The 16,058-nt window shown below is 43.3% G+C and overlaps 2 protein-coding genes across 5 annotated transcripts in view; one reads left to right on the forward strand and one right to left on the reverse strand.

Moving 5' to 3' along the window:
* Positions 1 to 15,593, reverse strand: part of NMRK1 (nicotinamide riboside kinase 1) — a 28,489-nt gene extending 12,896 nt beyond the window's left edge. For 2 of the 3 annotated variants that reach the window (XM_006057229.4, XM_006057227.4), the window contains exons 1-4: positions 15,213 to 15,593; positions 10,858 to 10,911; positions 710 to 800; positions 374 to 422 (exon numbers count right to left, since the gene is read on the reverse strand). In XM_006057229.4, the coding sequence (XP_006057291.2) occupies positions 374 to 422; positions 710 to 800; positions 10,858 to 10,886 (169 nt within the window). In that variant the 5' untranslated portion in view covers positions 10,887 to 10,911; positions 15,213 to 15,593. Of the gene's footprint in view, positions 1 to 373; positions 423 to 709; positions 801 to 10,857; positions 10,912 to 15,107 lie in introns of all 3 variants that reach the window. The other variant, XM_025281616.3, reaches the window with a different exon arrangement.
* A 179-nt stretch (positions 15,594 to 15,772) lies between these two features.
* Positions 15,773 to 16,058, forward strand: part of OSTF1 (osteoclast stimulating factor 1) — a 60,595-nt gene continuing 60,309 nt past the window's right edge. The window contains exon 1 of one of the 2 annotated variants that reach the window (XM_006057230.4): positions 15,773 to 15,971. In XM_006057230.4, the coding sequence (XP_006057292.1) occupies positions 15,938 to 15,971 (34 nt within the window). In that variant the 5' untranslated portion in view covers positions 15,773 to 15,937. The remainder of the gene's footprint in view (positions 15,972 to 16,058) is intronic. The other variant, XM_006057231.4, reaches the window with a different exon arrangement.

Below are 16,058 nucleotides of genomic sequence, written 5' to 3' on the forward strand. Positions count from 1 at the left end.
TAGGTCACTGGGAAAGTAAGGTCAGGAGACACATAGTCTTAGCGTTTGACCGAGGCAAGATGAGACACAGATGATCGTCTAGGTAGCTGTGTGTGCCCTATGGAGGGATCAGAACAACAGAGACCTATCTTGCCCCACCTTCAAAAGAAAAACCTATTGTTCCAATGTTTTCAGTTTTAACCATAAAACAGGGGAAAGGGTTTCATTTATTTAAACAGCTGAACATGTATCAGAAACCCTTACAAAAGCATGCTTAAAGTACAGCAACATATTTAAACTTATTCTGAGACTCTCTTCAGAGAGAGCAAAGTTATTTGGGTTTGAAAAAGGAATGAACATTAGCACATGATGTTCTGTAAGCTCATCTACTTACCATCATACTGCAGAAATCCATTTTCATCTGTCTCTATCTCAGACTCTGGCTGGAAAAACAATAAAGTACCCAAAAGAACTTCAGTGCAGAAATAAAACAGTCATAGAAGGAAGAGGTGACCAACCTTTAACAAATGCTTTGGTGATGAGGATAAATAAAATCAAAAATTAGCTCCCATAAGTGTGCCATCTGGTGGATAAGTAACACTATTGCATTGAGCCTGTCTTCACTACAAAAGCTCAATCACTTAGCAAAGGCTTTTGGATGTAATTCAAGTAACATTGCTATTATAACTGTTTCTATTTAAATAAATTATTTGAGAAGTTTCATAGATACCTTAAAAAAATCATCCTGAGATAGGACACTGCAGTTTGGAAGGTGTTTCTGCAAATTCTTAGCCAGTGTTGTCTTCCCACCATTTGTCACACTGAACCAAAAAAAAAAAAAAAAGAGAATACTGAGAAGGAAGATGCATTAAAAGAACATAAAACATTTTAAATTGACTTTTTACAAAAAGTATATTTCACACAATATGTAATAACCAAGAAGAATTATTTCCTTTATAGATAATACTTCTTTGTTTGGCAAAACTATAAGCCTAAATAGGTCTTATGAAACAGACAGGATGGAGCAGAAAGGTAACTAACTGCTGGGTAAGTGAACTGGGTAATATTAAATACTAAGACTTAAATTACAGCTATTGTATTGGAAGTAAAACAATTTTTTGTCTATGCTGAAACATTACAGGGTTCACATGGCACTCAGAGAAGGTGAGAAGCACATCTTAGTGCAAGTATATGAAACTGTACATGCTCACTATGATTCCGTCTCAATGTACAGTGAAGAAAAGTGGAGGAGTGGCTTATTACAAGCCCACCTATCAAGACTTTTCATCTCCTGTGGGGTGCCTCCCTTCCTTCTAATCTCTCTCCACTGGTTGGGCTGGTTGGGAGGTCCATTGTAGCTTATTGCATCCAGTCTGGACTGTGACATCAAGGAGAATGGGGACCCTGACCACCTCCTCTGCGTATGTATCTAGTTTTCTGGTACTCAAAAACGTGCATAGTGGGTGGAGAGCACTTCTCCACTCAGTAACTCAAACAGATTATTTTTAACCTGGGGCTGATGTAACTCTAAAGAGTCTACGGACAGATTCAAGGTCTTTATGAACTTGAAAGAAATTTACATCTTTATTTTCACTAAATTCTAACAGATTTTTGGCATTTCCTTTCATTATAAATATAAATCAGAAACAACACTATTGTTAATTGTACCTGTGACTTTTTCACCAATAGAAATCACAAATAGATAGTTTCATAACATGTTGCACTTGGGGCAGACATCTTGTATTAATACCATTGATACTCATTATTACTTCAAATTTACTGTAGTTTTTAGACTTACCATTGGACAGTGCTATTTAGTGAGTTAACAAAGAAGCACGTATATCACAATGCTACCAATTTGCTTTTAAAAATATTTTTATAACTGTATTATTATCACAGTTGGTTTCCTTTGCATTCCTCTTTTATTTTGTGCACTTAAAAGCACTACTGTAAGAAATCAAGACTTCACCATACCATCAAATGTCTATAGTACAAAAAAACTCCTGACTGCACATGTATTTGTAAGGACCCAGTAAAATGAACTGTAATATGTTTATAATCTAGAAAGGGGAAAAGGATCTAATATTTTTTCATCAAAATTGTTTACTAGATATAATTCAGTTATTACCCAAATACCTTATACCTACAAAGTAAAAGGAACTTGATTCACAATTTTCTTGTTGTTGTTGTTTAATCTCAGTTCAGTTCAGTTCAGTCGCTCAGTCATGTCCGATTATTTGCGACCCCATGAATCACAGCACGCCAGGCCTCCCTGTCCATCACCAACTCCCGGAGTTCACTCAGATTCATGTCCATCGAGTCAGTGATGCCATCCAGCCATCTCATCCTCTGTCGTCCCCTTCTCCTCCTGCCCCCAATCCCTCCCAGCATCAGAGTCTTTTCCAATGAGTCAACTCTTCGCATGAGGTGGCCCAAGTACTGGAGTTTCAGCTTTAGCATCATTCCTTCCAAAGAACACCCAGGGCTGATCTCCTTCAGAATGGACTGGTTGGATCTCCTTGCAGTCCAAGGGACTCTCAAGAGTCTTCTCCAACACCACAGTTCAAAAGCAACAATTCTTCAGCGCTCAGCTTTCTTCACAGTCCAACTCTCACATCCATACATGACCACTGGAAAAACCATAGCCTTGAGGCTAGACAGACCTTTGTGGGCAAAGTAATGTCTCTACTTTTCAATATGCTGTCTAGGTTGGTCATAACTTTCCTTCCAAGGAGTAAGCGTCTTTTAATTTCATGGTTGCAGTCACCATCTGCAGTGATTTTGGAGCCCAGAAAAATAAAGTCTGACACTGTTTCCACTGTTTCTCCATCTATTTCCCATGAAGTGATGGGACCGGATGCCATGATCTTCGTTTTCTGAATGTTGAGCTTTAAGCCAACTTTTTCACTCTCCTCTTTCACTTTCATCAAGAGGCTTTTTAGTTCCTCTTCACTTTGTGCCATAGGGTGGTGTCATCTGCATATCTGAGGTTATTGATATTTCTCCTGGCAATCTTGATTCCAGCTTGTGTTTCTTCCAGTCCAGCGTTTCTCATGATGTACTCTGCATAGAAGTTAAATAAGCAGGGTGACAACATACAGCCTTGACGTACTCCTTTTCCTATTTGGAACCAGTCTGTTGTTCCATGTCCAGTCCTAACTGTTGCTTCCTGACCTGCATACAGATTTCTCAAGAGGCAGGTCAGGTGGTCTGGTATTCCCATCTCTTTCAGAATTTTCCACAGTTGATTGTGATCTATGCAGTCAAAGGCTTTGGCATAGTCAATAAAGCAGAAATAGATGTTTTTCTGGAACTCGCTTGCTTTTTCCATGATCCAGTGTATGTTGGCAATTTGATCTCTGGTTCCTCTGCCTTTCTTCACTGACTTAGCTGGAGCCAGTGAAAAATAAGCACCCCATTTTTTTTAGACTCAGAGGAGATGGACCAGCTAGAAGGTAGTCCAGGTCAGAGAGATTTCCAGGCAGGGGGCGGGGAGGGGGGGAGAATTTAACGCATCTGAGCCTAGAACCTATTAGTCTGCAACCATCCTGGTGAGCTGACACCTTAAGACTCAACTCTTCTCCTTCAGCATGCTCATAACCACCACGCACCAGGAGGCCCACAGCCTCTTGTATGTGCTCTCCAACCCCAGGGCCAGACTGTCCAGATGGAGCAGATTCCATCCTGGCATATAGGGAAGGAAATGGGTGTACTTTTGTTCACAAAACCCAAATAAACGCACAACTTCTAGTCCATTTTTCCAGTGTGACAAAAATTTCTAGTCTGTTTTTCATGTGACAGGTAACAAGAGAGGTCACTGTATTTGGAACATGGTATCTGGCTAGGGAAATGGCAACCCTTTCTAGTATTCTTGCCTCGAAAATCCCATGGACAGAGGAGCCTGGTGGGTTACAGTCACTGGGGTTTCAAGAGTTGGAAATGACTAGTGACCACCACGACCACCATCTGGCTAGGGAGGAGTTAAAAAAAGCTGTCTATAATTACTCCAACAAGTGGAGAATCCTTCCTGCAAGAGATAGATATTAAAATTCTCATTGTCGAACTGAAGTAGCAATGGACGCGCTGGAGTCGTTGTTGGACGAGGTGGCCCTGGAGGGGCTTGATGGCCTGTGCCTTCCCGCACTTTGGAGCCGTCTGGAGACGCGAGTGCCACCCTTCCCGCTTCCTTTGGAGCCCTACACGCAGGAGTTTCTGTGGCGGGCCCTTGCCACGAACCCGGGCATCAGCTTCTACGAGGAGCCTCGGGAACAACCAGACCTCCAGCTCCAAGATCAGTATGAAGAAATTGATTTGGAAACGGGCATTGTGGAGTCCAGGAGGGACCCGGTCCCTCTGGAGGATGTCTACCCCATTCACATAATCTTGGAGAATAAAGATGGCATCCAGGGCTCATGCCGGTACTTCAAGGAGAGGAAGAACATTACCAACGACATCAGAACCAAGATGTTACAGCCCTGCTGCACGATGGTGGAAACCTTTGGCAGGTGGGGGAAGAAACTGATCATTGTTGCCTCCCAGGACATGCGGTACCGGGCCTTGATCGGCTTTGAGGGTGACCCCGACTTGAAGCTCCTGGGCTTCTCCTACTGCATCTTGGAGCGGTTAGGCTGGTCCCAGTGGCAGGGGGAGCTCCAGCAAGACCTCCACAAAACTGCTTTCAAGGTTGATGCTGGGAAGCTTCACTATCACAGGAAAATTTTGAACAAAAACGGGCTGATTACGATGCAGTCCCATGTGATCCGATTGCCCACCAGGGCCCAGCAGCACTCAATCCTCCTCCTTCTGGACCGGTTTCACATGGACAGGAGGAGCAAATACGACATCCTCATGGAGAAGCTTTCAACTCTGCTGAGCGCACGGAATAACCAGACTGAAGGAACAAGACAAGGGTGCCCACTTTCACCATTACTATTCAACATAGTTTTGGAAGTTTTGGCCACAGCAATCAGAACAGAAAAAGAAATAAAAGGAATCCAAATTGGAAAAGAAGAAGTAAAGCTCTCACTGTTTGCAGATGACATGATCCTCTACATAGAAAACCCTAAAGACTCCACCAGAAAATTACTAGAACTAATCAATGACTATAGTAAAGTTGCAGGATATAAAATCAACACACAGAAATCCCTTGCATTCCTATACACTAATAATGAGAAAACAGAAAGAGAAATTAAGGAAACAATTCCATTCACCATTGCAACGGAAAGAATAAAATACTTAGGAATATATCTACCTAAAGAAACTAAAGACCTATATATAGAAAACTATAAAACACTGGTGAAAGAAATCAAAGAGGACACTAAGAGATGGAGAAATATACCATGTTCCTGGATTGGAAGAATCAATATAGTGAAAATGAGTATACTACCCAAAGCAATCTATAGATTCAATGCAATCCCTATCAAGCTACCAACAGCATTCTTCACAGAGCTAGAACAAATAATTTCACAATTTGTATGGAAATACAAAAAACCTCGAATAGCCAAAGCGATCTTGAGAAAGAAGAATGGAACTGGAGGAATCAACCTACCTGACTTCAGGCTCTACTACAAAGCCACAGTTATCAAGACAGTATGGTACTGGCACAAAGACAGAAATATAGATCAATGGAACAAAATAGAAAGCCCAGAGATAAATCCACGCACATATGGACACCTTATCTTTGACAAAGGAGGCAAGAATATACAATGGATTAAAGACAATCTCTTTAACAAGTGGTGCTGGGAAATCTGGTCAATCACTTGTAAAAGAATGAAACTACAACACTCTAACACCATACACAAAAATAAACTCAAAATGGATTAAAGATCTCAACGTAAGACCAGAAACTATAAAACTCCTGGAGGAGAACATAGGCAAAACACTCTCTGACATACATCACAGCAGGATCCTCTATGACCCACCTCCCAGAATATTGGAAATAAAAGCAAAAATAAACAAATGGGACCTAATTAACCTTAAAAGCTTCTGCACATCAAAGGAAACTATTAGCAAGGTGAAAAGACAGCCTTCAGAATGGGAGAAGATAATAGCAAATGAAGCAACTGACAAACAACTAATCTCAAGAATATACAAGCAACTCCTACAGCTCAACTCCAGAAAAATAAATGACCCAATCAAAAAATGGACCAAAGAACTAAATAGACATTTCTCCAAAGAAGACATACAGATGGCTAACAAACACATGAAAAGATGCTCAACATCACTCATTATCAGAGAAATGCAAATCAAAACCACTATGAGGTACCATTTCACACCAGTCAGAATGGCTTTGATCCAAAAGTCTACAAGTAATAAATGCTGGAGAGGGTGTGGAGAAAAGGGAACCCTCTTACACTGTTGGTGGGAATGCAAACTAGTACAGCCACTATGGAGAACAGTGTGGAGATTCCTTAAAAAACTGGAAATAGACCTGCCTTATGATCCAGCAATCCCACTGCTGGGCATACACACTGAGGAAACCAGAAGGGAAAGAGACACGTGTACCCCAATGTTCATCGCAGCACTGTTTATAATAGCCAGGACATGGAAGCAACCTAGATGTCCATCAGCAGATGAATGGATAAGAAAGCTATGGTACATATACACAATGGAGTATTATTCAGCCATTAAAGAGAATACATTTGAATCAGTTCTAATGAGGTGGATGAAACTGGAGCCTATTATACAGAGTGAAGTAAGCCAGAAAGAAAAACACCAATACAGTATACTAACGCATATATATGGAATTTAGAAAGATGGTAACAATAACCCTGTGTACGAGACAGCAAAAGAGACACTGATGTATAGAACAGTCTTATGGACTCTGTGGGAGAGGGAGAGGATGGGAAGATTTGGGAGAATGGCATTGAAACATGTAAAATATCATGTATGAAACGAGTTGCCAGTCCAGGTTCGATGCACGATACTGGATGCTTGGGGCTGGTGCACTGGGACGACCCAGAGGGATGGAATGGGGAGGGAGGAGGGAGGAGGGTTCAGGATGGGGAACACATGTATACCTGTGGCGGATTCATTTTGATATTTAGCAAAACTAATACAATTATGTAAAGTTTAAAAATAAAATAAAATATAAAAAAAAAAAAAAAGGATGTAAGAAAAAAAAAATAAAAAAAATTCTCATTGTCCAGTTGAGGAACTAAGGGTTGAAAAGTTGTATGTTCATAAAAACTTGCCTAAGGTAACGACTGGAGATGAACCAGTACAGCGTTTCTCATGATGTACTCTGCATAGAAGTTAAATAAGCAGGGTGACAATATACAGCCTTGATGTACTCCTTTTCCTATTTGGAACCAGTCTGTTGTTCCATGTCCAGTTCTAACTGTTGCTTCCTGACCTGCATACAGGTTTTTCATGAGGCAGGTCAGGTGGTCTGGTAATTAGTTCACAGGGCAGCAAATTTTAAGTACAAGAATGGGAAAGACTAGAGATCTCTTCAAGAAAATTAGAGATACCAAGGGGACATTTCATGCAAAGATGGGCTCAATAAAGGACAGAAATGGTACGGAACTAACAGAAGCAGAAGATATTAAGAAGAGGTGGCAAGAATACAGAGAAGAACTGTACAAAAATGAGCTTCATGACCCAGATAATCATGATGGATCACTGACCTAGAAACAGACATCCTGGAATGTGAAGTCAAGTGGGCCTTAGAAAGCATCACTATGAACAAAGCTAGTGGAGGTGATGGAATTCCAGTTGAGCTATTTCAAATCCTGAAAGATGACACTGTGAAAGTGCCGCACTCAATATGCCAGCAAATTTGGAAAACTCAGCAGTGGCCACAGGACTGGAAAAGATCAGTTTCCATTCCAATCCCAAAGAAAGGTAATGCCAAAGAATGCTCAAACTACCGCACAATTGTACTCATCTCACATGCTAGTAAAGTAATGCTCAAAATTCTGCAAGCCAGGCTTCAGCAATACGTGAACCGTGAGCTCCAGATGTTCAAGCTGGTTTTAGAAAAGGCAGAGGAACCAGAGATCAAATTGCCAACATCTGATGGATCATGGAAAAAGCAAGAGAGTTCCAGAAAAACATCTATTTCTGCTTTATTGACTATGCCAAAGCCTTTGACTGCGTGGGTCACAATCAACTGTGGAAAATTCTGAAAGAGATGGGAATACCAGACCACCTGACCTGCCTCTTGAGAAATCTGTATGCAGGTCAGGAAGCAACAGTTAGGACTGGACATGGAACAACAGACTGGTTCCAAATAGGAAAAGGAGTACGTCAAGGCTGTATGTTGTCACCCTGCTTATTTAACTTCGATGCAGAGTACATCATGAGAAACGCTGGACTGGAAGAAACACAAGCTGGAATCAAGATTGCCAGGAGAAATATCAATAACCTCAGATATGCAGATGACACCACCCTATGGCACAAAGTGAAGAGGAACTAAAACGCCTCTTGATGAAAGTGAAAAAGGAGAGTGAAAAAGTTGGTTTAAAGCTCAACATTCAGAAAACGAAGATCATGGCATCTGGTCCCATCACTTCATGGGAAATAGATGGAGAAACAGTGGAAACAGTGTCAGACTTTATTTTTCTGGGCTCCAAAATCACTGCAGATGGTGATTTCAGCCATGAAATTAAAAGACGCTTACTCCTTGGAAGAAAAGTTATGACCAACCTAGACAGCATATTGAAAAGCAGACATATTACTTTGCCAACAAAGGTCCGTCTAGTCAAGGCTATCATTTTTCCAGTGGTCATGTATGGATGGGAGAGTTGAACTGTGAAGAAGGCTGAGAACCGAAGAATTGTTGCTTTTGAACTGTGGTGTTGGAGAAGACTCTTGAGAGTCCCTTGGACTGCAAGGAGATCCAACTAGTCCATTCTGAAGGAGATCAGCCCTGGGATTTCTTTGGAAGGAATGATGCTGAAGCTGAAACTCCAGTACTTTGGTCGCCTCATGCAAAGAGTTGACTCATTGGAAAAGACTCTGATGCTGGGAGGGATTGGGGGCAAGAGGAGAAGGGGACGACAGAGGATGAGATGGCTGGATGGCATCACTGACTCGATGGACGTGAATCTGAGTGAACTCCGGGAGTTGGTGATGGACAGGGATGCCTGGCGTGCTGGGATTCATGGGGTCGCGAAGGGTCGGACACGACTGAGCGACTGACCTGAAGTGAACTGAACTGAGATGCAGCACAGTGCATTTGGAGGAAGGCAGGCAGGAACTGCAGCTGAGTCTGGCAAGGGCTTTGCAGACGCAGCAACAAAATCCTGGCCCATGCTGAGGAAGAGACAGTGAAGAGAGGCTTTCTTAGGGAGTAATGCACATGACAAGAAAGCATGACCCAGATTTCCACATGTAGCGCTGGAATACTGAGATGAGGGGCGTTTACTCGAATGTATGCGGAATGAAGGTTGGACTGGATCCTGTAGTGGATCTGGTAGTGGCCTCTCCGGGCTCCCCCTCCTGCCACCCTGTTCCCAAGGTCTGGTTTGGAGTGACCCGCTCTCAATTTCAGAGACGGGCCCCACTGGCCTAAACCAATCAAGGTAGTCTCCTTGCTTTTGCCTTTGACTGTGACTGTGGGTATGTGACACAGCTGGTCAAGTCTAAGAGACCCTTGACCTAGGGGAAGCAAAGTCCCTGCCCTAGTGCTAGGCTCAGAAGCAGCACGAGGTCCCAGGAACTGCTGGTGGTCTCCTGTGACCAAATAATGCAACCAACTTTAGATGAATTCAAAAGGAGGAAGACACAGAGAGAAATGGAGTCTTTGGTGACACCCCTAAGCTCCTACATAAAATTTTTCCTGTACCCTGCCTGCCCCTGACGCTTATATATTTTTTATTTTGGATGGTCCTCATATATCCAGAAATTCAGACTGCATTTTAAATAATTGGGAACCACTGGATATCGTTCATCAGGTGAGAAAATAATCTAAAAATTTTGTATAAAGATTAAACTGGTAGAGGTATGTAGGAAAGATTAAAAGGAGGAGACTGGAATCAGGGAATAAAAGGGCTTTAATTAGGATGGTGGCAATGAGCATGGAAAGCAAGGGATGGACAAGAGAAGCCAAGGCAGAGAAAAACTGAACTTTGTTCTAATTAGACGGGAGCAAGTCAGGGCAAAGTTCTGGCATTTAATTCACTCAATTTTACTTCTAACTGATGACTCACTATAGTAATGTAATACAATAATACAACGATCTTGCCCAAATCACAAACTTTTAATTTCAATAGTCTTAACTATTTTATTAACTAGACTACACATAATGTGAAAGTACTCAGAAGAAAGATGAATATAATGCACTAGCAAAAAAACAATGTCCTCTTGAATTGCTGTAGTCTTATTTGAATGCCCACTTCTGGTTACATGGGTAGGGTGACCATATAATTTAGGATAATTTAGGACACTTCTAAGAGTGAGAGGGGTAAATGATTAATAATCATGCCACGGCAATAAGGACTACTTCAAGATAAAAAAGTATGGGGAAAAAGGAGTAGCGGTGAGGTGTTTCCTCATTCCACATGTCCAAACTGAGCATAACTGGAAAGAAACCGTAGATTTTCTAAGTCACAGTGGAGGAGCAGCCATGTGGAGAATGATATATCACCCCAAACCAAAGTAGCATCTGATGAGGCCTTGCCACTGGTGTCAGCTTCAGAAAATAAAGTCAAGCAGGTAGACTTTGTGTACTGACTCTCCTGTTTCTGTTTACAGGAAATTCTCCCATTTCTCGGCATCTACATAGCCAATGCTTAATTCTTTTAAATTCAGTAGTGGCTTGCTCTCTTTTCTCTTTCCTTCTCACTGCTTCTCCTTCTCCCACCACATCCACATGGCAACACCCTTTGGACATCCTGAGTATCTTGACCAGCTATTGGTAGCAAAATTACTTACCCACTGATTCCAATGACAAATGTTTTCATAATTAGCTTTGAAAATCACGTCTTCCTAAAATTAAAAAAAAAAAAAATCGAAGGCATATCACTTAGGTGTCCAAAGAGATAAAAGAGAGTCCTAACTTAGGAGGGCCAGCTGAAGGAGAAGATGCTACTGAACTCTGGGTTACCCCCCTTGGATTACCCACATTCCATGGGAGAGCTTCAAACAGTACCAGCTTCTCTCTGCCATACTCTCGTGCTAAGCGCCAACGGCGGGTAGTACTCAGGGCCCAAGAGCCAAGTCAAGGGAACTAAAAGGGTCCCTATGGCCAAGCACACATCCCTGAGGGTTTGTTTTCAAGGGCAGGGAAGAGCTGCAGAGCCCTGGGGCATATTACAGAGTTTCACGCTCCCCTCAGGCAGATGACTTGTCACCTACATGACTCAATCACCCAAGAATGACCCATTAACCCCAAGGCAAGGAGTTGGCTGAGATGGCCTCTTTCTCCTTCTGAAATGGGGAGAAAGTCACTGCTGGCCAGAGCCTGGAGGGTGCTCCAGGGACTTAAAGGGTGCTCCCTTTAAGGGTGCTATTTCCTCACTCTAGGGCCAGGGTAGAAAAATTTTCAGTAATGGGCCAGGGAGTAAATATTTGAGGCTTTGTGGGCCAGGAGGCAAAGTCAGGGTTATTATTTAAGAACTTACAAGAGAGAAACCATTTGCACAAACTTTTTGACAGAAGCCAAAACATAATAATAATTGAGTACTTTTTTTTTTTTGTAATGCATGTCTACAAATGAGAAGAATGGGATTCCTTTTCTATTGGGATAACATTTCCCTTACTGGATTTCAGAATGAGTGTTTCCTATTACAAAATGTTACAAGTGTTCAGGCAAAGGGCTGGGTTTTAGCTGCAGGCCACTGCTGGCTGACCCCTGGTCTGGGGAGTGGAGAGCATTTTAATGCATGGCCCCCTAAGATTTACCAAAGTACTCTTGTGGATATTCCAAGGACCACTGTCATCTCTTTAAGTGAGAAGATGAAGCCCAGCAGCAGGGAACCTTAGCACAATGGTTCTAGAAGGTTGTCTCTGATGCTGCTCTTTATTCCTGACTGTTCTAGCGGAATGATTAGGAATCTAAGCTGTGCCACCCCGGGTACATGGTGGCTAGTCTTGGCTGCCCTCCCAGTTCCTACCCGGACCTGTGTCCAGACTCCCTCTGTGGGGATAGTAGGGAGAAAAATCTGGTAGAGAGAGGGATGGTGTTCCTTGGCTTTTCTTCAGCTTTTCCAGAACACAGTTGGCCCTTGGTGTCTGAGGGCTCCACATATGCAGATTCAACCAACACTGGTTTGAAAGTATTTGGGGGAAAAAAAATTTAGGAAGTTCCAAAGAGCAAAACTTGAATTTGCTGCACCAGCAACTATTTACATAGCGTTTGCATTGAATTTACAATTATTTCCACAGCATGTCCATTTTATTAGGGATTACATGTCTAGAAATGATTTAAAGCACGTGAGAGGATGTGCATAAGTTAAATGCAAATACTTTGCCATTTTATATAAGGGACTTGGGCATCTGCAGATTTTGGCATTCCTGGGTTGGTGGGTATGGTTCTGGAACCAATCCCTACCACCCTTAATACTGGAAACAATGGGTATTCCAAATTGAGTGCAACTGGGTAAGGTGAGGTTCCAATTTCATTTACTAGCCTATGTGAGACAAGAATGTGACTGTGACAGAAATAAAATAATACATCAGGTTGGACATCTGAGTTTTACTGGGAGTTGCATAATATAGAATATATTTATCCCCATCCAAATTGCCAAAGTGTATCAAGGGAACAATTACATATGAGTATTATAAAATAATATTTTACATTGTAATTTTTCTGCTTTTGAATAATATTTTACCCTATTCTTATTTTCAGTATGTCAGTGCAAGCCTGCCAACTATCCTTTTTTAGGATGGGAAAGGCTGCCCTTTATCCTGAGATGGTAGCTTTCTTACATCTTAACATCTTACACTTTTAAAACATGTCCTTTTCCCTACAAAATTATGTTGGCAGTAGGTAATAGTAGATTCATGTCCTTAATTAGCAAAATAAGAACAAAAAAATTCATAAACTTTGTTGTTCCTTGCTTCCAGCTCACCTATTTTTGGATAATTTATCACAGCCTAAATTCTCAAGCCTGGAGAGATACAATCTTAAGAGATCACATGGTCCACACTCCTCCATTCTACACAAGTTGAAACTGGCCCAGGCAATGGAGTGACTTGCTCAAGAGCACACATACAGTACATGGAAAACTAGAGGGAATTCCCGGGTGCTCCATGGTTTAGAACTCAGCACTTTCACTGCTGGGGCCTGGGGTTGGATCCTGGTTGGAGAACTAAGATCCTGCAAGCCACACGGTGCAGCCAAAGAACAAAACAAAACTAGAAACAAAACCAAACCAAATGAGTTAACTTCTAATCATCTTTCAAAGCTGCTAAAAAGCACTTTACTACCAGGAGCAGAGAAAGGATGCTGTACGTGTGCTGCCTTAATTGTGAGGCTCTCCTGTATAACAGATGTTATTTTGATTGATTTATTATTGGGGGGGTATTTTCTGTGCCCCATCTGGAAAAATCATAGCTTTGACTAGACAGACCTTTGTTGGCAAAGTAATGTCTCTGCTTTTTAATATGCTGTCTAGGTTTGTCATAGCTTTTCTTCCAAAGAACAAGTGTCTTTTAATTTCATGGCTGAAGTCATTGTCTGATTTTAGAGCCCAAGAAAATAAAAAAATAGTCCGTCACGGTTTCCATTTTTTCCCATCTATTTGTCATTAAGTGATAGGACCGGATGCCTTTTTCTGTTTTTTAAATACTGAGCTTTAAGTCAGCTTTTTCAGTCTCCTCTTTCACCTCCATCAAGAGGCTCTTTAGCTCCTCTTCATTTTCTGTCATGAAAGGCAGTAGATATTTCCCCTGGCAGTCTTGATTCCAGCTTGTGAGTCATCTAGCCCAGCATTTCTTATGATGTACTCTGCATATAAGTTCCATAAGCAGGGTGGCAATATACAGCCTTCATGGACTCCTTTCCCAATTTGAACCAGTTCTGTTGTTCCATGTCTGGTTCTAACTGTTGCTTCTTGACCTGCATATAGGTTTCTCAGAGGCAAGTAATGTGACCTGGTATTTCCATCTCTATATTTAAATTATTTCACTACTAAACAGTGTACATTTTGTATACTAAACTACAAAACAGTCAGAGGTGGCATGTGTAGAATCAGCAGATTATAAGAAAGCTAGCAACTCCGTAGTAGGAATGGATGATGACAAAACTAAAAAGGTTTTTCAATCAGTTTCAACAGCAGCCTGGTTTTTCTAGAAGAGTGAAATGTTTCAGGACCTCTCACTCAATTTATTTTCTTCAACATTTTGATTATTTTCTATGAGACAGGGAAGTCTTTTTCTACTATTTTTTTTTTTTAAACTTTGCTCCCTTTTGGTAAACACCAAGGCTTGCCTGTCCGAATACACAACCCTTGCCCCTTTGTCTTGGAATCACTGTTTCACTTAATTCCTAGTAGACTTCGAAGCTTCATTTTACATAGACTCTCATACAAAGTTTTTTCTTCTCAATTTTTATTCCTCCCCCCCAATACAAGTGATTTATCATATTGCCTATGCTATTCTAAATTTTCGCCCATTGTGTTTCTTGTCCGTTCTAGCCCCTGCCTCCCAGTGGAGATTCAACCTGCTAGGTCTAGGGTGGGCAAACTTGCTCTGCAAAGTTCTAGACGGTAAATATTTGGGGTTTCGTGGGCAGGTGCTCAACTCTGCCGTTAGGAAGTGAAAGTGGCCTCAGGCAATTCAGAAGCAAATGAGCGTGGCTGTGTTCTAATAAACTTTATGGACATTGAAATTTGAATTTCATATAATTTCCATGTACCACAAACTCTACTTCTTTTGATTTCTTTTAATCCATCTAAAAAAAAAATGTGAAAATCATTCTTAGGCTGTACAGTAACAGGCAACAACGAGGGGCTCTGTTAGTCACTCTCAACGCTAGAGAAGACTGCCTCCTCCGATAGGGATCAAGACCTCACCCCTACCCCAGTGACTTCTCCCCAAAACCTGTATGGTCTCCAGAAGACCGACTCCTATTTAAGGAATATTAGGGGGCGTGAGAGTAGTACCCCATCAGGACAACACTTTCTCCTGGGCAGGCCACTTATCAGTCCATTTAGGGTGGTAGATAGCCTAACAGAGCTTGCAAGACACAGCCGGGCTCAGGCTCCAGCGCAGGAACACTCTGGAAACACCTCCAGGCCCCAGCGAGTCTGTGTGGCGGGGAGCGGCGGAGTCAGGCAGGTACTCACCGGGCGCTAGTTCGTTCGACTGCTCCCGAGCAAAGTGGCACAGGCGATCGCTAAGCGCGCGCCTGTCACTAACCCGCCGCAACCTCCGAAGCTCGTTAACCAAGAGGGGCACAGCCTCTTTCCCCGCTCCCCTTCCGGGTCAGAGGCTGCCCAGGGTAGAGAAGGCCAACCTAGGTTCCGTACCACCTGGAGCGAACGCGGCAGCAGGCTCTGGCCGGCGTTGGCGGGGGGGGCGGGGGGGGCCCTCCGGTGTGCGTGGCCCCGCGCCTGCGCGCGCGCGCGCGCGCGCTATCCTGCTCTGTCCGGCCCTTTCCCGATTAGGGCGCGCGCGGCCGGCGCGAGCCTGGGGCTTCCCCGTCCGGCTCCGCCTGGTTCTGCCTCCGGGCGCGCAGCCGTGCGCGCCGCCCGCACTCCTGCTGCGGCGGAGCGGGCAGCCGGGGAGCCAATAAGCGCTCGGCTAGGCGGCGGCTACTTCCTCGTCTACGGGGCCGCGCGCTCCAGACAGCTCGGTCGGCCACGGGGCGGGGCGGGGCGGGGCGGGGCACTTCGCTGAGCTGCCTTGCCTGCCTCGGCTTGTCCGGCTGCCGAGAGTAGACACAGGTCCCTGAAGGCGCACCACTGCAAAGCAGACAAAAAGAAACTGAGGCGCTCAGAGTGTCGGCTGGAGGCGCGTTTGGTTGACTTTTCGTGCGTGGTCTTCAGAATCAGCCTCTCCAGGAAGAGAGATGTCGAAGCCGCCACCCAAACCAGTCAAACCAGGTAAGGGAGGTGTTCGGGGGATCCCGGGCCGGCCGCGGTGCCCCGCGCTCCATCTGCCCCTTGGCAGGGCAGGTCAGGCACGTACCC

Source organism: Bubalus bubalis, chromosome 3 (assembly GCF_019923935.1).
Source record: "Bubalus bubalis isolate 160015118507 breed Murrah chromosome 3, NDDB_SH_1, whole genome shotgun sequence".
Taxonomy (NCBI): Eukaryota; Metazoa; Chordata; class Mammalia; order Artiodactyla; family Bovidae; genus Bubalus; species Bubalus bubalis.